General features: G+C 36.4%; 1 protein-coding gene across 1 annotated transcript in view; it reads right to left on the reverse strand.

The window, feature by feature from the left end:
• Nucleotides 1-21332: 21332 nt before the first annotated feature.
• The window catches only part of Il1rapl2 (interleukin 1 receptor accessory protein like 2), a 1034445-nt gene continuing 1028759 nt past the window's right edge, over nt 21333-27018 (reverse strand). The window contains exon 10 of the mRNA XM_048336557.1: nt 21333-22324. Within this exon, the coding sequence (XP_048192514.1) occupies nt 21627-22324 (698 nt within the window). The 3' untranslated portion in view covers nt 21333-21626. The remainder of the gene's footprint in view (nt 22325-27018) is intronic.

The following is a 27018-nucleotide window of genomic DNA, read 5'->3' on the forward strand; positions in this document are numbered from 1 at the left end:
TTTTTTTTTTTGGCCAGTCCTAGGCTGTGAACTCAGGGCCTGAGCACTGTCCCTGGCTGGCTTCTTTTTTGCTCAAGGCTAGCACTCTGCCACTTGAGCCACAGCGCCACTTCTGGCCATTTTCTGTATATGTGGTGCTGAGGAACCGAACCCAGGGCCTCATATATACGAGGCAAGGACTCTTGCCACTAGGCCATATTCCCAGCCTCTATTGTTTGTTTTCTTAATGATTGCCATTCTGACTAGTGAGATAAAATCTTCGTGTAGATTTGATTTACACTTTCTTTGTGTCAAACATGTTCTTTGTGTGTTTATTAGCAATTTGTATTTCTTCTTTGGAGAATAGTTGATTCATTTTCTCAGTAATCAATAGATTATTTTTGCTCTTTAATTTCTTTGAGCTTTTTATATCCTTTATATGAATTCTTTATCCTTGAATAGCTGGCAAAGAATTTTCTCCCTTTCTGTGGATTGTCTCTTGGTTCTGGTTATTCTTTTCATGTGCAGATTCTGTTTTTTTTTTTCATTTAATAGAGTCCAACTTGTCCATACATGCTCTTATTTCAGGAGAGTTAGAGTTGTATTAAGAAAATAATTACCTATGCCTATGTCTTTGAGGCTTCTTAGTATTAGTTTCACAGTTTTAGACTGAATATTACTGCTCTTTTATGATGTAAGTCAATATGTAGTTTTCTCTGACCTACTTAATCTTTCTTTTTTGTTCTTGATACCTTACACCTATATCTCTTTAGTTGTTGTTGATTTGAGACAGAGCCTATGTAGCTCCAGGCTACCCTTGAACTCATGAACCTTTTGCCTCATCCTCCTGACTGCTAGAACAGGCATTTACCACCAAGCCTGTCTCACATAAATCGCTCAGTACATTTAGAACACTTCCAAGGATATGCTTTCATGTCTATATTGCCCACTAGACTGTGAGCTTCTTTAGAAAATAATCCATACCCATTTTTCTCTTGACTATGTTCCTAGTGGCTAATAAATGGCAGACCCAACAAGAAGAGCTCTGAAATGTTTGTCTACCCAGTTAATTATACAAATGACAGTATGATATTGGGTTACTTGGAAGCAAGATAATAATAAAAAATATCATTGGAAACCTCGTGATATCTGAGGGGATTTTCAGCTGCCATAGCATTCTTTTTGAGAATTTTTTGCCACAAGAAATCCTATCACAAAGCCTTAATCATTTATCTCTTCCAAAAATATAATGTCTCTGCTGTTTTGGTCCCAGATTCTCCATTTAAGAAAGGTTCCTGATTATTTGTACTGGCAAAAGTATTTCCTGTCTATAGTCTTAATGTAAAATACAGCATTCTGAGATCATGGGATCCACACTGAAGAGCTCTTTTTCTACTTGTATCTGTTGCCATGGCTCAATTGTTCTGAAGACTTGGACACTTTGTGACCCTATTTTCTCCAAAAAAGACAACTCCCTCATCCCCAGGGCCCCTGAAAGCCTCTAGAAGCTTTAGCAAGGCAGATGAGTCCGCCAACTTTAGTATACTGCCAGTTTCCATCCTGTACATGTTTTTAACCCTCAGGGTAGAGTGACTGCCTGGAGATATTCTTTCATAACATTTGTTTGGCAGGAAAAATAGAAAAAAAAGATAGCAGCCAAGGGTCACAGTTTCTAAATTCTGAAAGAATATCTTTAAGCATATTCTGCTTTTGTTTTTGCAGAGTAAAAGCTCATAACCTTATTGCAACTTCTCAAATGATCCTCATTTTTTATTTTTGGTTTTGTTTAAGTCCTTGGATGAGAGGGTTATCACAGCTGTATTCTACAATGCTCACATTATTTGGAATTTAGTTTCATTTTAAAGTATGGAGCTCTTTCATCTACCTTTCCCTCTTCCTATGTATCACTCAACCAATATTTTTTTCTGTGTCTTAAAGAAGCGCATTTAATTTGGTCACCAGTGGCTTTTAGTAGCATCATAGATGAGCTTCAAATTGTGATTGAGAATTTCTTCAGATTGTGATCTGAGGCAAACTACATGCACTTTTTTGATGAGGCATAGGATGCTTAATTTTCACTAAATTCCCAAGGTAGCCCTAAACTATGTTCAGAAACATTATCAAATCTTTAAGTGCAATTCTCCAAAGAATAAAATAATGATCTCTGCCACAAGAAGTTTCCTCTCAACAGATTTCTCTTTCTTCAAGGTATTGTCATAAAAGGAGTCTAGAGTTTTCTGGATTGTGTTGTGATTGACTTGATCATCCACCAACAGATTGAGTCCCCTTATTAAAGCAGCTGAAGCCTACAGAGGACTAGCTGAGCTGTTGGAAGTCACATAAAAGTCACCAGTTGTAGGTCCTGAAGGAGAAACAGCAAAGGAACTGTTATTGGACTTATAAATCTTTTTTTTCAAATATTTGAGGTCCAGTTGTTATTTGTAGGTTGCTGGAGAAAATGTTCCAGAATATTAATATCTGTGAATTTATATGTGTAAACTTGTGTACATTTCTTTATCAATCTGCATTTATTCAGCACTCTAAGATGATTTACACCCTCCTAGTCCCTGAAAACCCTGAGGACAGAGTGTTACACATACTCCCAATTATTTATGCATAAAAATATGAGGTTTGGCTATTGGATCCACTGACATAGCTAAACATTTTTGGCCTCCTCACAAGGTAAAGAGTGGAGATGTGGTGGTTTGTGGACTTACATTCCATAGTCTGCATTGGTCTGTGGGGGAAGTGAAGAGTGGGGAGAAAAAGAGCTCCTTCAACTGTTCAGGCTACTCTGTGAGAAACAGAGTTTCATCCATTGAGGCACAACATCAGAGTTGGTAAATTTTCAAGTTTTGTCAACTTGGAGCTCTCATTTCTGCTTTTAAGTCCTCACCTATCTTGGCATGTCTCCCTGTACATATACTTGGTTTAGCCTGTGGGGGGAAGAATTATATATGAAGTCTGTACTGTTCACACTTTGGTATTCTTCTGTCTTTGTTCACTTTTCACTCAGACAGCAGACTTTCTGCTTCAATACATATTTTGCCTTGTCTAGCTAGTGAAATCAGGAACCATGACTTATACATTGGCTCATGTTCAACATACAATACTCAACATCTAATGATTATTATATTTATATTAATTAATGATTTTAGGCCTTTAGAGTTTTAAAAGGTTACCTCTAATTTCAAGAGTCAGGTTGGTAGGATATTCACTTACAGGTATAAAGCCTTGGAATGGGTCTCATGGGCCAGATATGGCTTTGAAAAGTTGAATTCAAGGCATTCTAATTTTAGTGCTGGTTAATTCAGTTTGGATCCAGTTAAACTGGACAAGGCTTCAACCTTCCAAGACTTAATTTTTGTTCACACCACGGTGGCATGTGACTCTTCTGATGGGTACATTAAAACACAAGGACCAGAGTCCTATTTCTGAAATTGTTCCATGTGGTAAAGTCAGTGTTGCTTAACTCAAATGACATTGGTGGTGTGCAAGAGTTTTACAGAAGGGCAATTTATATAGACTTCTTAAAAAAGAAAGATAGTATTTTGACTAGTTTATTGATTATATGTTAGAGTATAAGCTCAATGGGGGCACGTACCCATATTTATTTTATTTGTTTTGGTATCCTGGTAACTAACACAGTATTTCCAGAAAAGGAGCTCAACAAAACTTTCCAAGCACATTCAATCAAGAGCTTGCTGAGCAGTGACTATGTGCCTAACAAAATAAGAAGTTTCCCAAAGATACAAGGAAAGTTTTGAAAATGAAGCAACCTTTATTATTCATAAATTTAGAATCCAGTGTTAGAAAGTGAAGAGGTTGAAAAATGATTGCACCTGGAAGCATCAACACTAATAACAGGAAGATGTTAATTACTTGGTATGATACTACTTTACTAGGTTAGGTTGAACAAGTTACTTTATTTGGTAGCATTATTAATTCTTCACTTGGAAATCTGTGAATTACATAAATTTAGGGATTAAACAAAAGATAATTCTATATTTACTAATGCAGACAAGGAAGAAACATAATGGGCTGTAACAGTCAAAGAAACTGTCTGATAAAGCTGGACTAGAATTTGACCTTGAAGGATGAGTACCACTGAACTTTATGGAGGAAAGGGAGGGGAGTATTTAAGAAAAAAGTGCATGTGCGTATACAAATACATTGGCTGATTCCCTTTAAAATCAGGAATAAGACAGGGATCTACATTCTCTCCCCTTCTCTTCAACATAGTGCTAGAATTCCTAGCCAGAGCATTTAGGCAAGAAGAAAATATAAAGGGGATCCAAATAGGAAAAGATGGAGTTAAACTTTCTCTCTTTGAATGGCCAAGAGACATATGAAAAAGTGCTCTACATCACTGGCCATAAAAGAAATGCAAATCAAAACAACATTGAGAGTCCATCTCACCCTAGTAAGAATGTCATATATCAAGAAAACTAACAATAACAATTGTTGGAGGGGATGTGGCCAAAAGGGAACCCTACTTCATTGTTGGTGGGAAAGTAAACTGGTTCAGCCACTCTGGCAAGCAGTATGGAGATTGCTCAGAAGGCTAAATATAGAACTCCCCTATGACCCAGCAACCCCACTTTTGGGTATCTATCCAAAAAACCACAAACAAAATCACAGTAAAGCCACCAGCACAACAATGTTCATTGCAGCGCAATTTGTCATAGCTAGAATCGGTAACCAACCCAGATGCCCCTCAGTAGATGAATGGATCAGGAAAATGTGGTGCATATACACAATGGAATTTTATGCCTCTATCAGAAAGAATGACATTGCCCCATTTGTAAGGAAATGGAAGGACTTGGAAAAAATTATACTAAGTGAAGTGAGCCAGACGTCTCCCTTATTGGGAATAATTAGCACAGTTTTAGGTAAGTCACAGCAGAGGATCACAAGAGCCCAATAGCTATACCCTGTAGGGAATGGCTATGACTTTAAGAGGGGCCGGCCCAGTTAGCCGGTCCCCCCTCTTTCTGGCTTCAACCGGAAAAGAAGCCAGGCCAGCCCCCGTCCCTCAGTGGCAAGCATGTGTGCCACCATGGCGGCTGGAGATCCCAGAGACCCGGTCCTTGGGGGGCTGTGGTCTCTGCCCATAGAGGAAGTTTCGTGACATCACCGTGGACAGTTCACTAGCCAATCATCAATACCCAGTTAGTCCCTCCTCTTCCTGCCCACCGTTACTGTTATATAAACCCCTCCCTTGAATAAAATCTTTTGAGGCTGGTAGTCCATCGGACCAGCTCCCTGAGATCTTTGTGTCTGGCATCTGCTCTTAAACATGAGAGGGATTGGGACCGGGGGTTTCGGCAGCCTACCTCAGCTCAGCTTAGCCCAACGGGGACATGCTCCGCCTCTCCTGCTGGCAGGAGAAGCATAGCCAACTGCCCCTCACAATTGGAGGCTTGGCGTCTCCCTAGGGGAGATGTGGAGATTGAGCCCGACAATACCCTTATGATCACAGAAGATGGTGCTAAGAGAAATGGTTGTTATATCACAGTTGTAACTACTTTCAATGTTCCATGTGTATCTGTAGATTCTACTATTGATGATGTTCTTGTATCACCTTCCTGTGGTTGTATCTACACTATCTCTATAATCTTATCTGAGTATATTGGAAACCGTTTATACTGGTATTAGAACTAGGAAATTGAAAGGGAATACCAAAATAGAGAGACACAGGGTAAAAAAAGACAAACAACTACAAAAGCAATACTTGCAAAACTGTTTGGTGTAAATGAACTGAACAACTCATGGGGGAAAGGGAAAGGGGGAGTAGGGAGGGGAGAATGAGGGAGGAGGTAACAAACAGTACAAGAAATGTATCCATTGCATAACGTATGAAATTGTAACCTTTCTGTACATCAGTTTGATAGTAAAAATTTGAAAAAAAACAACAAAAAACTTTCTCTCTTTGCAGATGACATGATCCTATACCTAAAGAACCCCATAGACTCTACCCCCAAGCTAATAGCGCTGATCCAAAACTTTGACAATGTTGCAGGATATAAAATAAACCCTCAAAAATCAACGGCCTTTCTCTATGTTAACGACCCAAAGACCGAGGCTGAAATCAGGAAAGCAACTCCTTTTGCAAAAGCGTCAAAAAACATAAAATACCTAGGAAGAACCACAAAGAAGTGAAAGACCTACGATGAGAACTCTAAAAACATGAAAAATGAAATTAAGGCAGAATTAAGGAAATGGAAAAACCTCCCATGCTCTTGGATTGGGAGGATTAATATAATCAAAATGGCAATATTGCCAAGGGCGATCTAGAAATTCAATGCAATACCCATTAATATCCCAACACCATTTTTTTAATGAAATAGAGGAAGCAATCCTGAAATTCATATGGAACAATAAAAGACCTAGAATAGCAAAAACAATCCTAAGCAGAAAGAACAGTGCTGGTGGAATTACAATACCCAACTTCAAGCTGTATTATAAAGCTATAGTAATAAAAACAGCTTGGTATTGGCACAGGAACAGGCCTGAAGACCAATGGAACAGAATTGAAGACCCAGAAATGAACCCACAGAACTACGCCTACTTAAAAGGAGCTAATACAATAGTCTGGAAGAAAGATAGCCTCTTTAACAAATGGTGCTGGCAAAACTGGTTCACCATATGCAACAAACTAAAACTAGATCCTTATATATCACCCTGCACCAAAATCAATTCCAAATGGATTAAAGACCTCGAAATCAAAACAGACGCCCTGAAAACACTAAAGGAAGGAGTAGGAGAAACACGTGGGCTCCTTGGTGCAGGACGGAACTTCCCTAAAAAAGACCCAGAAAGGCTACAAATCAAAGAATGTTTGGGCAAATGGGACTACATCAAACTGCAGAGATTCTGCAGGGCAAAGGACATAGCTCCCAAGATAAACAGAAAGCCCACAGATTGGGAGAAGATCTTTCTGGCCATTCATTGGACAAAGTCCTCATATCTAAAATATATGCAGAACTAAAAAAATTACCTTCCTCCAAAACAAAACCGCAAAGAACCAACATCCCCCTCAACAAGTAGGCTAGAGACATAAAAAGAGACTTCTCTAATGAGGAAATGAGAATGGCCAAGAGACATATGAAAAAGTGCTCTACATCACTGGCCATAAAAGAAATGCAAATCAAAACAACATTGGGATTCCATCTCACCCCAGTAAGAATGTCCTATATCAAGAAAACTAACAATAACAACTGTTGGAGGGGATGTGGCCAAAAGGGAACCCTACTTCATTGTTGGTGGGAATGTAAACTGGTTCAGCCACTCTGGCAAGCAGTATGGAGATTCCTCAGAAGGCTAAACATAGAGCTCCCCTATGACCCAGCAGCCCCACTTTTGGGTATCTATCCAAAAGACCACAAGCATAATCACACTAAAGCCACCAGCACAACAATGTTCATCGCAGCACAATTTGTCATAGCTAAAATATTGAACCAACCCAGATGCCCCTCAGTAGACTAATGGATCAGGAAAATGTGGTACATATACACAATGGAATTTTATGCCTCTAGAAAGAATGACATTGCCCCATTTGTAAGGAAATGGAAGAACTTGGAAAAAGTTATACTAAGTGAAGTGAGCCAGACCCAAAGAAACATGGACTCTGTGGTCTCCCTTATAGGAAATAATTAGCACAGGTTTAGGCAAGTCACAGCAGAGGATCACAGGAGCCCAATTGCTATACCATTATGAACACATAAGATAATGCTAAGTGAAATGAACTCTATGTTATTTAAACTATTGTTATATCACAGTTGTAACTACTTTCAACGTGCCATATGTAACTGTAGCCTCTATTACTGATGATCTTCTTGTATCACCTTCCTGTGGTTGTACCTACACTATCTCTGTATCTTATCTGAGTATATTGGAAACCGGGTATACTAGTATTAGAACTAGGAAATTGGAAGGGAATACCAAAAGCGAGAGACACAGGGTAAAAAAAGACAAACAACTACAAAAGCAATACTTGCAAAACTGTTTGGTGCAAATGAACTGAACAACTCATGGTGGGGGGGGAAGCCAAAGGGGGAGGGGGAAAGGAGGAATGAGGGACGAGGTAAGAAACAGTACAAGAAATGTATCCAATGTCTAATGTATGAAACTGTAACCTCTCTGTAATTCAGTTTGATAATAAAAAATATATATGTTAAATAAAAAAGTAAAAAATGTATTAAAAACAAATACATTGGCTGAAATATAAGCTTGACATAGTATCATATTGATAACAGAGAGTATGCTTTGGATAAAAGTGTGGGATAAAGTTGCCACGAGGGAGGATTTCAGGTAGTACCAGGTGCAATATCAGTTATGTATAAAGTATGTGTGTGTTTGTGTGTATCTATGTTTGTTTAGAAGGGTGACTGGCACATAATGTCTTCACGTATGCCTCAGCTATTAAATATGCATATGATGGTATGCAGGAAGAAAAGACAAGGGAAAGGTGACAGACAGATGAGAAGACAAAAAGGAGAGAGACAAGCAAATATAATTAAGTAGAAAGTGAGGCTGACATGAATGGTGAGACTCAATTAGAAGCCAATCCAGCTAGATGGTTCAACAATCTGAATATTTAATCATGGGACTGATTGGGAAATATTCTTAGATATCATCTATTTGAACCTGAGACATAAACTAGAAATTTTTTCTGTGCTTTTCTAGTCCCCAGGGGTTTGAAATGATAGAGTTCAGTGTTTTGCAAGGCAGTACATTGTGTTTATGGGTAGTTTATATCCTTAGACAGAGCTTTCTGATCCTGAGCCTAAATTTGCCTCCTCATGAGTTGTACTTATTATTTTCCTTCTCCCTTTGGGACTACATTGGATATATCTAAGTTAGCTTTCATGTCACATTCTGGCTAAATTTCTTCTTTTTCAGGAAAAAAAACATTCTCAGTTCATTCAATCATCCCTTCTGTCCTTTGAGAAACTTTAACATCTGGCTCATCTTCTTCTGAAATCTCTGAAGACTGATGAAGTTCTGATTAGAATGTGGATGCCCAGAAATGCACAAAGCCTACCAGATGTGGTCTGACTAGAGCAGAGTTCCTCCCTGGGACTGGGCATTCTACTCATATTGCTGTATTCTATCACTGCATTTGATTTCTAAGCTACATCATCCTATTGACTCATTCTAACTGGAGAGTGCCTAAAACCCACAACTACACAATGGTTTAATGACCTAGTGAACTTCCTCTTTATTATTTTGTCCTATAAATCTGTTGGGCTAATCATTTTTCTGAATTAGGAAAGTGAAGGGGAACATCAAAATGGTGAGACAAAGGATACAACATGAACCAATGCAGCAGAGATACTCACAAGACAATATGTCAGAAATTAATGGTACAAGGGAGGGGGGATTGGGGAAGAGGGAAGGTGGGAGAAAAATGAGGGCGGAGGTAATAAATGTGACAAGAAATTTACTCACTTCCTATGTAACTGTACATCACTTGGACAATAAAATTAAATAAATAATAAAACCCTTTGGGATCTTTATGATTGGAAAACATGGGGAGTTTCATAGTTTGAAAAACTATTTTCTTTTCTTTTCTTTTTTTTTTTTTGGCCAGTCCTGGGGCTTGGATTCAGGGCCTGAGCACTGCCCCTGGCTTCTTTTTGCTCAAGGCTAGCACTCTGCCACTTGAGCCACAGCACCACTTCTGGCCATTTTCTGTATATGTGGTGCTAGGGAATTGAACTCAGGGCCTCATGTATACGAGGCAAGCACTCTTGCCACTAGGCCATATCCCCAGCTCTGAAAAACTATTTTCTTAAAAATGTACTAAATTGTTTTTATTTGAGGTTAGTAGTGAGTGTTGAGGTACAGTTACAGCCACTTGAAGAGCTGTCAGATCTAGTTGCTGACCTTGAGATGTATCTCAATCACATTCTAACTTAAAAAAAGAATGCTATTTGATATAAAAGTAGTAATGTAAAGATTATAATAATGTTTTCAAGTAAAAGACATGTTTGGCTGGCTTTAATGAATAGACATGACTAGTATATTAGTGGCACTAGTTGCATACAGTTCATGGTTAAAATGCTTTTAAACAGTTCTTGTAGTTCTCAATGTTGGCATTAATTTATTGAGTTAACCTTTTCCCTAAGTAGCTAAGTGTAGGCTAAACCTTTTTACAGTGCCCACTATATAGATAGACAAAAATCTCTTCTAAGTGTTTAATCTGTTAAATTATCACTAGCATCCCCATCCTTATTTTACTAGTGCGTAAACTGAGGCACTGAGAGCCTAAATCATGAATCAGAAATGAAATAGCCAATAATTCAAGTATATGATTTGAATACATATACTTTGGCCTTATAGTTGATATTCCTAGTGCCTCTCATATTCACTCATCTGAATCAGAATAGTATAATTTACATAATAATTTATAATATCTAGAAAATGTCCATACTTACCTTTTCTTGGAAGGCTATATTTGAAGGTGAGTTCATTTCCCATAGCAGTAGTCTTTCAGCTCCTTTCAAGTGATGGTAGTGGTTACAGGAGAGACACTTTTACAAGTGATTATGGTTCCTTTGTGTGTGTACTTTGTTTGATGTAACAGGATCTCAGATATGGATCCATGTGATATAGAGATCAGAAAGGATGTAAAGTTTCATGAATTGTTGAGCCACTGTCTGTCCAATTCCTGAAAAGGTGGATGAATGAATGATACTTCAAGAATCTGGTATGTGAATTGTTGATAGCATGTTTAGGATAATGGATAGAATATGGCCAATAAGGAACCCCTGGGTTCTCTAGCTTGCTATTAATTAGTTCTCTGACATTGAATGAGTGATACCATTTTTGAGTCTCAGTTTCTCCTTCTTTAAAATAAGAAGATTAAATGATTTCTCAAGCCTTTTTCCAATGGCAATAGTATATGTAATAGATTAAAGGAATCCAATGGTGAAGTAGAGAAAATGGTTAAAAACCATCCATGAATAAAGAAATAATGTCAAGCCTTAACTTCATAATTTTTAATCAGCCTTGGGTTGTGGCTGGAATTAAAATTAAAGATGAAGATCAATGACCCTCATCTTCCACAATGTGGCTCAGCACTGGGTTTACTCACATTAAAGAACAGGAAAGGAAAAAAGAAATCTTTCAAACCAATAAAGCTAATTTCATGTGAATTGGCATCATTGCAAAATAAATTAGATGAGCAGTTTATAGTATATCTCCCATAATAATTTGGCTGGTCTTGAAACATTGAGCTTTTTAAACAAATTTTACTGCCTGGTCTTATGGCTTTGTGGTTCCATCGTGCTCGAGGAAAAATGCTGACAACTTGTTTTCTGTTTCCACTGGCAGCATTACTGTTTTGAAATTGAAATGATAAATGGTCGGGTATGGTGCAATGGTTGAGCTCTGAATTCTATACGGGTATTCTATATTTCTTTTAACACATGTTTACTTCCAGGTGGATTTCCACTGTGTTAGAAAAAATAGCCATTATGTAATAATCATGACCAATGAACAATTATAAATTTGGGTATAAATATTCCAAGAAACCTCATGTTTCCTAAGTTAGGTTTCTCTTAGTTATATGTGAATGCTTTGAGAAAACTAGGCAAGTTTGAGAAAAATAATACTTGGTTCTACTTGGAGAAACCCAGGTGTGCAGAATATTTTCCTAATTTATTTTTATCCATGCCTTTTGAAACATTTGAGAACAGTTGATTTGTATTTTCTCCACACACACTGCCAAAGACAGTGCTGGAGACCTGGAAAGACTCACTTTGATCTGAAGGTAGTTTTCTTGCCATGCGCTTGTGCAATTTAGCACTACCTGATAATCAAAACCAACTCTCCAAACCTGAGTTTAGTCCTTGGCTGCCTTGAGTCCTGGACGGAATGCTTAAACCTTTAGATTTTCATCTGCTAAATGAACTTATCCAGTTCCCAAATAACATTATTCACAAGGATTTTTAACCATTGCATATGACAGGGAAATCACAGAAAACTGCTGTTTGTGTCGAGTAGTGTAGTATATATTACCAAAATTGCTCATAAGTGATACTTACTTGTCCTAGGCTTCCTGTGATTCCTTAGTTTATTGTCCACATAATTCCCCTTCCTATCCTCTGCATTTTCCTAGGATTTCCTGAAAGACCAGTGTCTTTGAGTGACTTCTTGATTTCCTTCTATTTTCTATCACTATCTCTTATCATGTGTTTGTCAAAACTTACCTATCAACTGCTTCATAATGATAGGTTTCTATATTCCATAGTATTTGTCACTTTAACAAGTCAGTTTCTAGAATTTTTTTTTACCATAAGTAAGATAAATGAGTGGGATAGATGCCCTTGAAGTTCTTGTCCAGTTCCAAAATGGCATTCATCAATAAACACATTAATGTAATCCAGGAAATATGTTTCTTTTCTTGTAGAACATTCTGGTGGGGTCATAATGGTTAGATTGTGGCAACTCATTAAGAACACAATGATCTAATTAAATTAAAATGTTTTAGAACACTGATGATATACACACTTTCCACATGAATTTTGATTTCTTTTAAATCACATACATCTGAAGTCAGATCATCTTAGTAAATAAATATTTCTGTGGAGTTGCAGCCTAAAATGTTCCTTTTTTCTTGGTGTCAGCCAGCCATCCATTCTCAGGTAGCTCAAAATGGTCAGTTCTTCCAAGATATTGTCTCTCACATATGATTATAAAAGCAATTGTCTCTTGTAAATGCCACTTGTGGACCACATGGCTTCTTTAATTAAAGACAAAAAGCATCCTGAAACACAGCTCATCTAGTGATATTATCAGAAAGATTCCTGATCATCTTTTGAGCATTTTAATCATCTATAACAAGAAAATACTTGATTTTACATAGGTAAAAGAAAATATAAACTAAGATAGACTTTTATTTTGTTTCCTTTTGGCTTTTCTTTTAGAATAAAAAAACTGAAAAGCCAAATCCAAATTTGAGACATCTGGCTGCTTCCCACTATGAGGTTTAAACATCTGCATTTTTTCACTTCTCATCCAGATGTTTTAGTCTTATGTAAACCTAGCTAAAGTGAAGCAGAATATCTAGCAATCATCTGGGGACTTTGATTAACATGGACAGCAAATCTGAATAATCCATGTTCTGAGAGTTCTGTTTTTTGTCTAGTTCAGAACACATTACTAATGAGGTCAAAGTTACTGTAGGCTTGTTCCTTGTATGGGCCAGTTAGCTCTGATCTGTTCCATGGCCACAGAATGCACTTCAAGCCTCAGCCAGCAGTCTGGAAAATGAGTGTCCTTGATCAATACATGCAGTCACGCAAGAAATGTGAGAGCCAATCTCTTCCACTTAGAAAGTAAAATTAAAAATGTATTTCCTGGGGCTGGTTGATCATCCATGCCATTTTTGTATAACAAGTTTTATATAGATTTTATTCAGTGCCAAGCACTCACTGTTTTAAGTGCTTTGCATAAAAAAATTTACAATGTTCACAAAATCCTATGTGTGTTATTATCATACTCATTTTCCAAATGAGGAAATGGAGTAATAGAGATGCTAAGGGATTTGGTTAGGATAAAAATGGATAGCATTCTTTTTTTTTCTTTCCCTAGACATTTCACACCACCTTTCTGTCAAGAAAGTCAAGGACTGTCAATGCATTGGCTGACTGGCAAATATATTGAGGATAGAAACATAGCTAATTCTGCATAGTGTATCCACTGGTTGAACAGCTAGTGGCCAGTGGGCACACCCTGTGCCTAGCAAAGTAGGTTATTCTAATTCTTATTCTTCCACCCAATATAATAATTACAGGCACAAACGTACCCTTTGCAAAAAAAAAAGGAAGGCAAGTTTTTATTGGCAATATGTCAGCATGTAAAGTATGTATTTAGGAAAAAAAGATGATGTGGTTAGGAACAGTGAACTATATTGGGTGGCCTCATAGAACTAAGTTGTCTGAGTACTCTGAGGAAGAAAGATTTGTGTGACTGGTGGAATCATTACAAATCTTTGATCTCCAACCACAAATTAATTTAGAATCCTGAAATTCTAGTCCCAGACAGGAGGTAGAGAGAGTTAATCTCATACACTTTTTTTGGCTTCTTTTTGTAAAATTGCAAATAATAAAATTTTTTGCAACAAGAAATGAAAAAATATCCATCTTACATTTTTGAAAGACTGTAGAAAATGAAGCTTTACAAATGCACATATCCATTTAATCAACAAATATACCTACTGTGTTATGGGTGCTTGAACTGTACCAAGGAATGATATGAAGTGATGGATCTCCAGAAACTTGTCTATTCCTGTGCTTGCTGCTGCATAAAGTTAAAGCTGTCCTTCCAAATTTTCCCACTCTTTATATCGTTTCATCTCCAGATAGAAAAACAGTTGCTCAGCATCTTAATAAAGGAGACTATATACATTAAACCTCATATTCTTTTCCTTCTGGGCAAAGGACTAGTATATTTCTTACCCACCCACTCTTCCTCATCCTTCTTTGTAATGTGAGTTCTGTTATGGGCCACCTTGTGATACTGTCCATGATCCTTTTCTTTACCTATATCATGGCCAAATGGGGAGTACTCCTTGGATCTATAGGAAAGTGGAGGAGCAAAATAGAAAGAGCCTGTCTAAGAAGGATTGTGGAGCAGAGCTTCTCCCCATAATTCTTTTCAATCCCTTTTAATAGGTGTGAGTAAGAAATATTTATATTGTATAAAGACGCAACATATTGACACATGGCATTATAACCATTGCCTACCCCGACTAAAACAATCTCCCTTATAAAAAGTCCTTCATAATCTAAAGCATGGTAATCTACTAATCACTTTCAGTTTGGGAGAAAATTAGCTTCCCTTACTAATTCTAATTCTTTCCCTTCTTCACAGGACTACTCTCTGTACTTCCTCCTACCACTTTAACACACTTCAACAACTTTGTTGTTGTTTGGAAACCTTGTCCAGTTTCTTTATTTTATAACTAGTTATACTTAAGTCCAATATCTGCCTCTTGGAGCTAGTTTCCCTTATATTCAATCATTTCAGTGTTTCATCTCAAAAATCACATTTTTTTCAGTGTGAGGTGAATCAGAAGATGGCACTAAAAGAACTTTGTTCTTTGTGAATTTGGGATTACAATCACTGCAGTAAAACTTATTTTTTGAAGTCATCTTTTCAGAATCATTTTGCTTTTCCTGACAGTTTTTCTCTCCTAAACAATTCACAGGATGCTTCAATAGGAAATTCACCAAACATTTGTCGTTTCTCTTTTTGTTCTGAGCGTGTACAGATATCCAGCAGATAGGATAAACAGTCCAAACTGATTTTTCTGTCTTTAATAACACGGTTTTCCCAGTTTTCCTTGCTAGTTTTGAGGCTTGAACTCTGGGTCTGGGTGCTGTCCCTGAGATTCTTTGTGCTCAAGGCTAGTGCTCTACCACTTGAGTCACATTGCTACTTCTGGCTTTTTCTAAGTAGTTTATTGGGCATAAGAGTCTCATGGATCTCCACCCTGGGCTGGCTTCCAACTGTGATCCTAAGATCTTAGTCTCCTGAGTAGCTAGGATTACAAGCATGAGTCATTGGTACCTGGCTCTTATGTATGTATGTATGTATGTATGTATGTATGTATGTATGCATTTTTTTTTTTGGCCAGTCCTGGCTCTTGGACTCAGGGCCTGAACACTGTCCCTGGCTTCTTTTTGCTTGAGCCACAGCGCCACTTCTGGCTGTTTTCTATATATGTGGTGCTGAGGAATTGAACCCAGGGCTTCATGTATACAAGGCAAGCACTCTTGCCACTAGGCCATATTCCCAGACCTCTATTTATGTTTTGAATACTATAACATCATGCCTATTGATTTTCCTCCTCAGATTTATCTTTTTTGGAGATTATCAGTTGTCACCTAATTCCATTCCTCATCATCTCACATCTGGACTATGACAACAGTATATTATCTGGCCTCAGTTCATTTTCTCTCCCAACCTAATTCCTTTTTGAACCTGCTCTCAGATGAATATTCTAACACTTATTTAAGCCTATTTCTTATTATATCTTCACATGGATTTCTGTTTTTGCTAGCCAAACTTGTTTTCTGTCAGGTAAATTAAATGTTCTTTTTTATTTTTTTATTTTTTATTTTTTTAGGGCTGGCACCTTCATTTTATTTTCTCTTGTGTTTCAAGTATATATCAGTATAAATGTCAAAGTAGTACTCCCAAATACTAAATGATTCACCTCCAAACATACCTCTTAGTTTCTAGTTTTGAGTTACCTACTTTATTTCCTATTTAATAAAACTTTAAAGTTTGATCATATATACCTAAGTTAGTAAAATTGTAAAATATTACTTGGGATCTGAGCTATCTGTGAACAATATACACCTTCTGAATAATCTATTTCATATAATTCCAAACACCAAGATAGACTCAGCCACCTGCTTAGTGTTATTCATTCACAAAAGTGGAAGAATTCTTTTTTGCTTTTTCTACATATTATCTATGCAGGAAATATTTGCAAAGATGTAGTTATATGGTTCATGAAACATTTTCTATCACTCTTGATTCCAATCTAGATTGCCCTTAATGAATGTTTACTTTATTTTTCAAGTGTATCTTTTAGAAATTCATTTTGTAATGATAACCTTGCTTTAAGCAATTTGCTACATGTATCTTAAAATACTGCTTATATTTTGCCAACAATTTAAAAATAGATGTGATTGATACATACATATAGGTTATTTTCTTTCTGCATGTCAAAATTGTTATTCTATTAGTATTTGACTTTGTTCTCTGATGGTAGCAGTCCAATTGCCATTCTTTTTTTAAAGTTTTTTTAAGTGCTACTTTATTTTTTTATACATATATATTTATTATTATCAAACTGAATTACAGAGAGGTTACAGTTTCATACATTAGGCATTGGATACATTTCTTGTACTGTTTGTTACCTTGTCCCTCATTCCCCCCTCCCCCTTTCCCTTCCCCCCCCATGAGTTGTTCAGTTCATTTACACCAAACAGTTTTGCAAGTATTGCTTTTTTAGTTGTTTGTCTTTTTTTACCCTGTGTCTCTCGCTTTTGGTATTACCTTCCAATTTCCTAGTTCTACTACCAGTATACCCGTTTTCCAATATACTCAGATAAGAAACAGAGAAAGTGTAGGTACAACCACAGGAAGGTGATACAAGAAGATCATCAATAATAGAGGCTACTTTGGCAAAGTTGCAGGATATAAAATAAACCCTCAAAAATCAACGGCCTTTCTCTATGCTAACGACCCAAATACCGAGGCTGAAATCAGGAAACCAACTCCTTTTGCAATAGCCTCAACAAACATAAAGTACCTAGGAATATCCTTAACCAAAGAAGTGAAAGACCGCTACGGTGAGAACTTTAAAAACATGAAAAATGAAATTAAGTTAGAACTAAGGAAATGGAAAAACCTCCCATGCTCCTGGATTGGGAGGATTAATATAAATGTTCTTATTTTTTCCTTCAGTCTTCCTATTCTCCATCACTACTGTGTTCTCTGTCCTAAACTTATCTTTTCCCCTAGTCAACACTGAATTGCCTCCCTCAAACTTATTATTCTACATGTACATATTATTCCATACTGGAATATATTTAACAATTACCCCTTTCTTCATATGATGTGTGTGCTATTTAAGAACAGGATTTCAAACTAATTTTTTCTATTATAATTTATATACTGGCCAGTACAAAATTTGAACTTAATATATATTCATAATTGTTTTGGTATCGGGAGAAAATGTGGTTAAGAAAACAGCAATGAGTATTTAGCATAACAAATTGGGGTTGGTAGGTAATTTTACTGATTACCCAGTATTTAAATGGAATGCTAAATAATACTAAATTGTTTGTGGCTAATTTCAGTTTTAAAAGATTTTAAAGTGAATGATTATTGTTATCGTATTGCCACATACATTCATCAGAGAACATTAATACTCAAAACTATGACCTCCTATCAGACATCTTAGAACAAAAATGCATGAGTAATAGAGAAATTGGAGCCAATTTCCAGCATTAAATATTCTCCCATAAAATACAATTGCAAGCATTCAAACATGAGTGATCACTGTGGAACTATTTTCTGCTTTAACTTTAGTCTGCTTTATCAGTTCACTACCTCACTTTGGAAAATGAATATAAGGAGTGTAAAGATTTATATGTGCAATTTTCGTGGTATTTCCCTTGGTCATTAATTTTCTAGAAAACCCTTAGTAAGAGCAAATTTATTTAAAAATAAAACGTCAAAGGACAGTAAAGGCTTTAAACCAGTGGTTCCATACTCTTGTAGGCCCTACAAACACCACATGGGTCAGAAGTCTCTTTCCTTTTCATGCCAGAATTTTCTTCCTTCTCATGCTTTCCATTTTCCAACATCTTGCAAAAGTAATCATTGGAATATTAGTCATTTCCATCTCCTTTTGAACTCCTCTATAAACTTACTCTTTCATAACTGAACTCTCTTTATACTTCTCATTGTACTCTTTCTTCTTTTTAGTCTTAGAATTTAATCATTCATCATCACCCAAAATATCTATCTACTTTTCTCATGGTGCTACATTTTGTTTAAGCCTTACCAGAAGTCTGAAAGTGTCTCTTGTGCTCATATTTTTCAACGAGTGTGTCAAAATAGAACAGATTTGGCTCTAATTTCAGTGAGGTGTGATAACTTCTTTTCAGGAACTATCCAGGTTAAATGGGAGGACTAGAGGCTATGCTTTATTAAACCCACCAGATCTCATAGTTTACCAAATTGAACTCGTAAATATGAACATTTCTCTGAACATTGTTTTTTCCTCAATGCACTTTACATTTGCTACACACCTCTTGCTTTTGACCATTTATTTAAACCGTGTGTGTGTGCGCGCGAGCATGTGCATGGGACCATCTATACTGTGGCTTGAACTGAAGGCCACACTTCTCTCTTGGCTTTTGCACTCAAGTTTGGTGCTCTAACATTTGAGTCACATTTCCACTTCTGGCTTTTTGTTATTTAATTGGAAGTAAGAGTTTCATGGACTTCTCTGCCTGAGCTGGCTTTGAACTGCAATCCTCAGATGTCAGCCTTCTGAGTAGCTAATGTGAGAGCCACCAATACTCGACTGCACCATCAATTTATATATTTTCAGAATGCTTTACCTTAAAAATCAGTTTGAAAATGCTTGCTTGCATACAGTTATATAACAATAAGCTTACTATGAGTGTATGTGAACTAATGTAAGAAGGGTTTCGTAGATTTCCAAAAATTCATTTCAGTGAAAAGATTAAAAAAATCCCACGGTGAAAGCAACTATTAGTACACATTATGTTCTAGACTAAATACTCATGATATTCATTTGGGGCCTAACTTTTAAAAATCTCTGATGAAAATTAAATTTTAAATTGCCATCTAGAAATAAATTTTATAGATAGTGTACACATTAGTTCCTGAAAATGGGAGAAAAGGTTTCTTGTCGAGTTCCCCAGCACAAGTGTGAATGCTCTGTTTCTGAGTACCTACTAGCAGTGAAAGGACACATTGTGGCCAGCCAACTCAAATTGCTACCCACGTTTAATCATTGTAAATAAAGGAAGCAGAGAGACCCATGTTATATTTTCAGAACTGGCATGCTCAATACAGAACTATTAGTTTAAAAATACGACTGAACATTCTATTTGAATTAATCCAGATTTCTATGAAAAAATAAAACGGTGAAATATACAATTGCCCACTTAAACATATACTACTCAGTTCATGCAGATTATTAACTTAGTAATTACACATAGCATTAAAGAACAACCAGAATCAGTACAACTTTATAACATTTGGAAAACAGTTCAAAATGGATACATTTTCATCTTGAAATACCTATAGGTTATACAGAAGCAAAATCCCCTTTCTCAGTGGAAAAAGTACATCTATAAAACACCTACATGTGTTGAACAGGACTTTTCAAAGGAGTAACTAATTGTCGCACTGTGAAATAAACATGTATCACTGCTAAGTTTTCACATACCGTTGGTGTATAATGCAGTTTTGCAACAATTGGGTATAGAAAATCAGAAACACATATTTAGACAAAACTCATGAATCACAGGAAAAAGAAAGAAGGTAAGTGAAATTAATCAAAGCATGTTATCTAATGCTCACCTATACATTTGAGTTTCACAGTTACACGGGTTGGGCAAATTCTCAATTTTTACATAATGTGTACATTTGTTCTTGTTTATATTTACTCAAGAACGTGATGTAAGAATCATTTGCAAACTGTCTAAATCAAACTTGATAAACCATTGCCTCCATGGTTATTTAATTGGAGAGCACACCACATATGATTCACTGGCAAGAATATAAAATAGTATTTCATCAGAACTACTACAGTGGGGGGTTCAGTTTTTACAGCAAATATGAAATCGATTATGAACAAATATTTTCAGGGGTGGTGCAGTCACAGTCACTCTATGAGGTGGACAGGATTGGTCTATGAAATATACTCTTTGAAGCACTGGGATTAGGGATACTTCTGTGGGAGCCTCATAAACACATGGCCAAGCAGATACTGTATATTTACAGAGTAGTCTATTTCACAACTACATTGGAGATGAGAATCTCTGCTCGTGCTTAGCTACTGCTAGTAAACTCGAACCATTTAGCACTTCATCTGTGAATATTGTTGTATTATATCTTTTCATTTGTTGATACTTGCAGTCAATGCATATTTAAATTCAAACTCCAATGATGCTAAAAAACAAGTAGGAAAATGCCCATCTCTTCACATATAAAGCTTAAAGCAAGTCAACAGATTCTTTGAAACAAAACATTCAAATGTGAATTTCTTAGAAAACAATCATATGTGCAGTTTAAGATTTCTTTCCAAAGTTGTAAAATTTTTGAAATAAGCAAGGAAGCCATAAAGCTTAATTGAAATGTCACCCTAGACGAATCCACAGCCCATCTCTTTATTGGCTTCAGAAACACACTTTATCTACCTACTACCTACTAATTTGTCTATAGAAGATGCGCTTGCCTAAATAAATCTAAAAGTTGTTATTGTGAGCTGATGATTTAGTTTACAGAAGTTGTCCATTATGTTGAAGAAGTTCTAAATGTTTCAATCACATTTTTCCCTCATCTGATTTTTCCCTACTAACCATCTCGAGATTGAAGTGCCTCAACAAATTTTCCTTTATTATTCATGATTGTTCAGTTACATTATGGATCTTCTCTTTTCCACTAAAAATTAGGTCAGAAGTTTCAAATCTGAGTCTTTAAGATTTTTTTTATTTTAAATAGTATGTAAATGTTAGAGTATTTAAAAGTATGGGGGAAGTTAGGTCCCCCAAACTGTTTGTCATCTATATGGCATCAGATAAACTGTTTTTAAAACAGAATTAAAATTCTTTTTCAGGACAAAATCAAAACTATACATTGGAACAAGGTTCCACACTACAAAAGCAAGTCCTTTCCCTTACCCACCCTGCCCACTATTCTGGAAATGTAAAGAAAAGTACTTAGGTACAAAAATGATTCTTGTGCCTTTTTCTTCCACTATTCAGCACCTCAGTGTTTTTAGGTATATTTTATATTTAGTATGACAGAATTAAGTATGCTCATATAACTGTTCAAAGGAATTCTACTCTTTTTCACTACCAAATATCACTGGTGAAGCTAAGCTCTTTAGATGATAATGGAAGCAGGGAGTTGTTCCTGGGAAGTTCCTCCATATCTTTGGAGGCATTATTAAGGGGTAGCTGTCCATTGAGTAGTGTAAGAGGCAAGTTGCAATAAGTGTGGTGGTTGGCTAATGAGGGAAGTGGCAAGGTGGTGGTTGGGATATCGTGTTTATAACCTCTGCAACAATGCCTCATTTGCACTGAATCTGAATGGTGGAAATCAGGGAGATCAGCTTGAGATGATGCCAGAGTGGCCGAAGTACTGGTCATTGCAATTGAGGGTATAGGCTGAAGTTCTCCAAAAAGTCCTTGTTCTGCAGAGTCCAGAACATGGCATCGAGATAGCATTTCTCTTCTCTTGATAGGCATTTCATATACTAAGTGCTTCCAGAACTTTGAATTTAACTTGTTGCTTTTGGGTCCCTTCCACTTGATCAGGGACAGAAGTTTGATGCTGCGTTTTAGGGTTTCCATTTCCTGGCAATTCACCTTCCCTTTTAACTCTGTACACTCAATCAAAATCACTTTGATTTCACCACTGACTAGCATATTATGGAGTCTGCTTTCCAGTTCGAATATACTCCATCCCCGTCTGAGAATATAGTCTGGAGTTAGCACGATAATAAGTCTTCTGCTTTGCTCAACACATCTTGTGAGATCTTCAATGTATGCTACAAATCACAGAAAAAGAGAAAGAGTAAAACAAAGACATTGCCAGTCTTTAAAGCATAGGTTTGCATTCTAGTAGTGCAGCGATCCAGTCTTTCAATAAAGTCCATCCCATTTGCTTTGCATATTCAGAAAGCCATTTTCCTCCAAAATTAGAAAAATTTGAAACAACTGCTTAAATGTTTATATTCTTTCCCCTTATCGTTACTTACAGTGTTCAGCTGGCTAATATAAATTCCGGCTTCTTCAGAACTTAGTTGTAATTCAGTGATTTTTGTTTACTTAGTCACTTAACTCGGCTTCCATGTTAGTATTCTAAGTGCATAAGCAATCAATGTGTCAATGAGAAGAGGATTCGTACCTATTAATAAGTGTAAGGGTGCTGTAATTTTTTTTGCCTTTCCTCATTTTTTAAATTAATATTAAGTTTTGATTGCTAAACAGTAATTGTGTATACAGCCTACAATTTGCAACTGCTTAACTAATAGGATAGCTATGCATATATACTAACCATTTGAGATGGAATTGTGCTATAGGGATGTGAAAGGTTGCCACCTCATTTCCTAAAATACTTTGTCATTTGCAACCTTAGGTTCTCTATTATGCCCTTCAAATCCAAAGGTAGTGAAGTGGTATGTGCTCACCAGTTGAATTGGATTTAGCCTATTGTTACAAAGAAGGAAGGGTGGGGTTCAATGTAAGAAATGGTGTAGAATGAATGATGGAGGAGGAGGAGATTATGAATGGAGAAGTAGTCTTTGCTTTCCTTTGTGGAGCAAATTTGAAAGTGATATGACTATGTCATGGCTTGCTTCATGGTGGAAAATCATTCCACTACTTCTAGATTAGTTTATCCCATGAATAATCCTTTATGCCAGCATACTTCCCAAATTCTTATCTGCCCAAAAGGGAAACACACACATGTGTTAACAAATGGAGACCTGGACACAGGTACTGCACCAGAATGCTATCTTTACTAAGCAGAGTATAAGGCCTTGTCTAATGTACAGTGTCCTGTAGCAGAAGCCATGCTTACAGAAGCATAGGAACATTTGTCACTGCAAACGTGCCCCAGGTAATAAGCTGCTTCCAGTACATAATATGGGGACACCAAACACCCACGTGGAAACCACGTGAAAAGAGAAATTTCCTTTATAGTTGGTCCCCATTTCCACAGTTTTATTTCTAGAACTTGGCAGTAAGAAAACATTAAAAAGAAAGAAATGAGCAAAAGTTTCTATACACCCTACACACAAACAAAGAAACTGTTTAGAAGTACACACAGAATCAGCCAATTAAAAACTGTTTTGTTTTGACTTAATACATTTCAGGACTTTGTCATGCAGTAGTTACATTGGCTGTATCTGAGGGAATAAGGCAGTTGCAAAGTTGGGATGGAACCTCTCAAGAATTTTAAGTGTTTTATTTTAAAGATTGCATATTCAGGGGAAAAGTCAGCGGTGAAATCTGCAAAAACAAAGCAATACAAAACAAAAATCACCACACGGGTAGAAGTGGGGAATTATCACTGTAACGATTACTGAGAGAATTGGTGAAACAGAATAGAAGGAAAGGTAGGAAGATTCAATAGAATGGAAAAATACTATCCCAATGTAACAGCTCTGACTCTTCAGTTTCTTCCTTTCTTTCTGCTTCCAAAAAGAAAGAAGTTATGTGGGAAGCTTCATCATTAGAAGTTGGATCTGTAAGATACAGTAAAATAAACTATCATACATCTTTCCCATTATCCTTTTCACCTTTTCTCCAAAACAAAGTCAAACCAAACAAATACAAACCCCACAATCACAGTATCACTGCAGGGATCTATGAGAGTACAGATTCTCTGGGAGAACGAAGAGTTAAGAGTTAATTTCATAGAAATGTTCTATACAAAACAATTGACCAAGAGTTACTTGGATTACTTTCCATCTCTTATTAATTTCAACTTACAATTTAATTTAAAAAACTGCTTTACAAACTTTGTCAGGAATCACATAAACTATACCTCTAAGAATAATACCATTTCTATGTGTTAGAATGTATAGTCTAAATTAAATTTTTAAGTATATGTTTTAAAACATATCTTTATCAACTAAAAGGAGAAAATTACAACCCAAATGTCCACAGTCATACAAGAAGTTACACACACACACACACACACACACACACACACACACATTTGATTGTGCTATCCATGGGCTTGGGCATTGGCTTTGCTAGCCGTTTTTGGAGATGGTGTTTCCCATTACTATCATTCTACCAATTCAGCCATTTATTATATTTTTCCATTTGATAGAATGCAACATTTAGAGTTCCTGGGACTTCTTATAGGCTCATTAGACAGAATTTACATTTGTCCCAAGAAGGACAGATCCCCCTCTACTCAGTTGCACAGGGTGTGGATGGGGTGTTGAAGGGAACCTTGGAGAGAGGGAGTGGTCCCTGTCTCCTACATACTACACTGGCTGTGCTTATCCTGGCAAGCCTACTGGAGAGCTAAGGCAACCATCCAGATAATTCCTGCTGAAAATCTGCTGTAGAAGAAAGAAGTTCTGAATTATCCTGGTTTACCCTACATATACATTAATCATATGCACTGGATTCAGTTAGTACATCAAAAATTTCCCTGGGTAGACACAGCCCAAGTGTCCCAAAGAAAACACAAGCCATTTGCTTAGGTCCTGCATTTCGTGTTTCATTTCACTTGGTAAAAAACCAAGTGGAAGTTTTCAGATGTGAAGCCCACATTTCACTTCTTGGGATGGTGTTCAGTGGTTGGGCAGCAACCTCAATGTTTGAAAGCAGCTGGGGAGTTTCTTCTAAGAGCTGCCTGGCTCTAAGGAAAAGAAGGAGATACTGTGCCTTTGCTCCCATATGCTGGCTCTCTCTCTATTTTTCTATGTTTTTCCTCCACCTTTCCCACTCTCTACCTTTCTCTTTTTCCTTTTCCTTTTCCTTTTCATTCTTCTCTCTTTTTCCTTTTACCAATCTCTTTGCTTTTGTCATTACTTTCTTCTTTTAATTTCCTTTTCTGCCTCTCCTCCCTCCTTCTTCGTCCTCTCTTCTTTAGTCTTTGTCTTTCCTTTATATTAGGAAAAAACCTATTTTTCACGAAAATATAAATGAAGAAACAAAACAGGAAGTGTTCATATTTTGTTTAACTTGCTGATCTTTAGCCAAACAAGTGTTGATGGGTTATATGAAGCAAATGCCTCAAATAATTTCCCCTGCACTTTGCGGGTGCATGTCTGTAATCTTATGACAGTGGCTTGAGACCTGACCCATTAGTTTTGTATGGCCCATGAGCAAAGAATGAGTTTTTACATTTTTATAGCGCTGTTTTAAAAAAAGATGATGAATAAGAAGAATATGATGCAACAGAGACCATATGTGACCCACAATTCCTAAACTATTTACTATCTGGATCTTTACAGAAATGAATTGCCACCCTTGAATTAGAGACCAAGCAGGGTTTGGAAAAGTTCCAAATAAACTAAGTAGAAACAGGTATCAAGTTAAGACATTGCTGTCCATAGTGTAGCTGACAGGCAGTGGGGTTTGCTCTAGTAGGGCTGTGGTTTTGTGGGAGACATGTTAGATACCTTCAGAAAATGTTTTAAAAAGCTTCTTACCACAAAGAGATAATAAAGGAGCATTAAAAAAATCCCTAAGTCAATAGCACATATGAACATTCACTGTCCTTACCTTGTTTAAGCAAATTCAGTGACTTAGTCACTAGAACCTTTTAAAAGACTTTTTCACATAGAAGTCTGTAATGTGCCTTAAATAAAAGGCCATTAAATCATGTTTTCACAGATTTTGATTCAAGTTATTTCTCATGCAAGGAAAGACCAAAGGAGGTTGTATCTTCCAGCCTTTTGTTTCTCTAGAGAAATCTGTGCAACTAAAGTAGATGATCGAATATGATGTAAAGCCAATTACATTTGAAGAAAAATCTCCTCATTGTAATTTTGATAGGAGGCTCTGTTTAGTATGCACTGATTTATTATATTATATATTCATGCACAAAGAAATTTCTTTGTTAGTACTGTGAGTAGATGGAGTGTTAGGAAGATATTCACAGAGAAAATGCATTGCCAGTACACTCTCCTTGGGATGTACATGTATTAAGGAAATGAAGAGAACTTGGGACAATACTCTCAATATTGTTGGGAAATAAAAAAATTGACCACATAAACCTTATTAAAAACAAAGACCACCTGATTTTAAACCCTTTTTCAGAAGGCATTTCTATAAAGCAAGATTGTTCTATATTGAAGAAGTAGAATTTGATTTAGAAAAGTTACTTGGAAATGAATTATAACACATATTAGCAAACAAAAAGGTAAAATGAAGGAGGAAATGGAGACAAAATAGAAACCAGAAGAATGAAAGGCCCAAGAAAGAGCTCCTAATGTGATGATAGATTTTCAAAATATCAGTGCTCTAGTCATTCTACAGCTTGGCAGAGGTGAAAAAAAATCCATAATTATGAATTTTTCTGTGCTCTAACTATTGGTTACTGATTATCTGATTTGTAAAATGAATAAATTAACACCCTGTAAATTCTTGTAAATATCAGTATTGTTATAACACACATGTATGTGTGTATGTGTGTGTGTTAAAAGACAAATATGTAGTGCATAGACTATGGTATACTTTGTTACTTTGGTAGATTCAAATAATAATACTTTGA

The sequence above is a fragment of the Perognathus longimembris genome, chromosome 28 (assembly GCF_023159225.1).
Source record: "Perognathus longimembris pacificus isolate PPM17 chromosome 28, ASM2315922v1, whole genome shotgun sequence".
NCBI classification, from domain to species: Eukaryota; Metazoa; Chordata; class Mammalia; order Rodentia; family Heteromyidae; genus Perognathus; species Perognathus longimembris.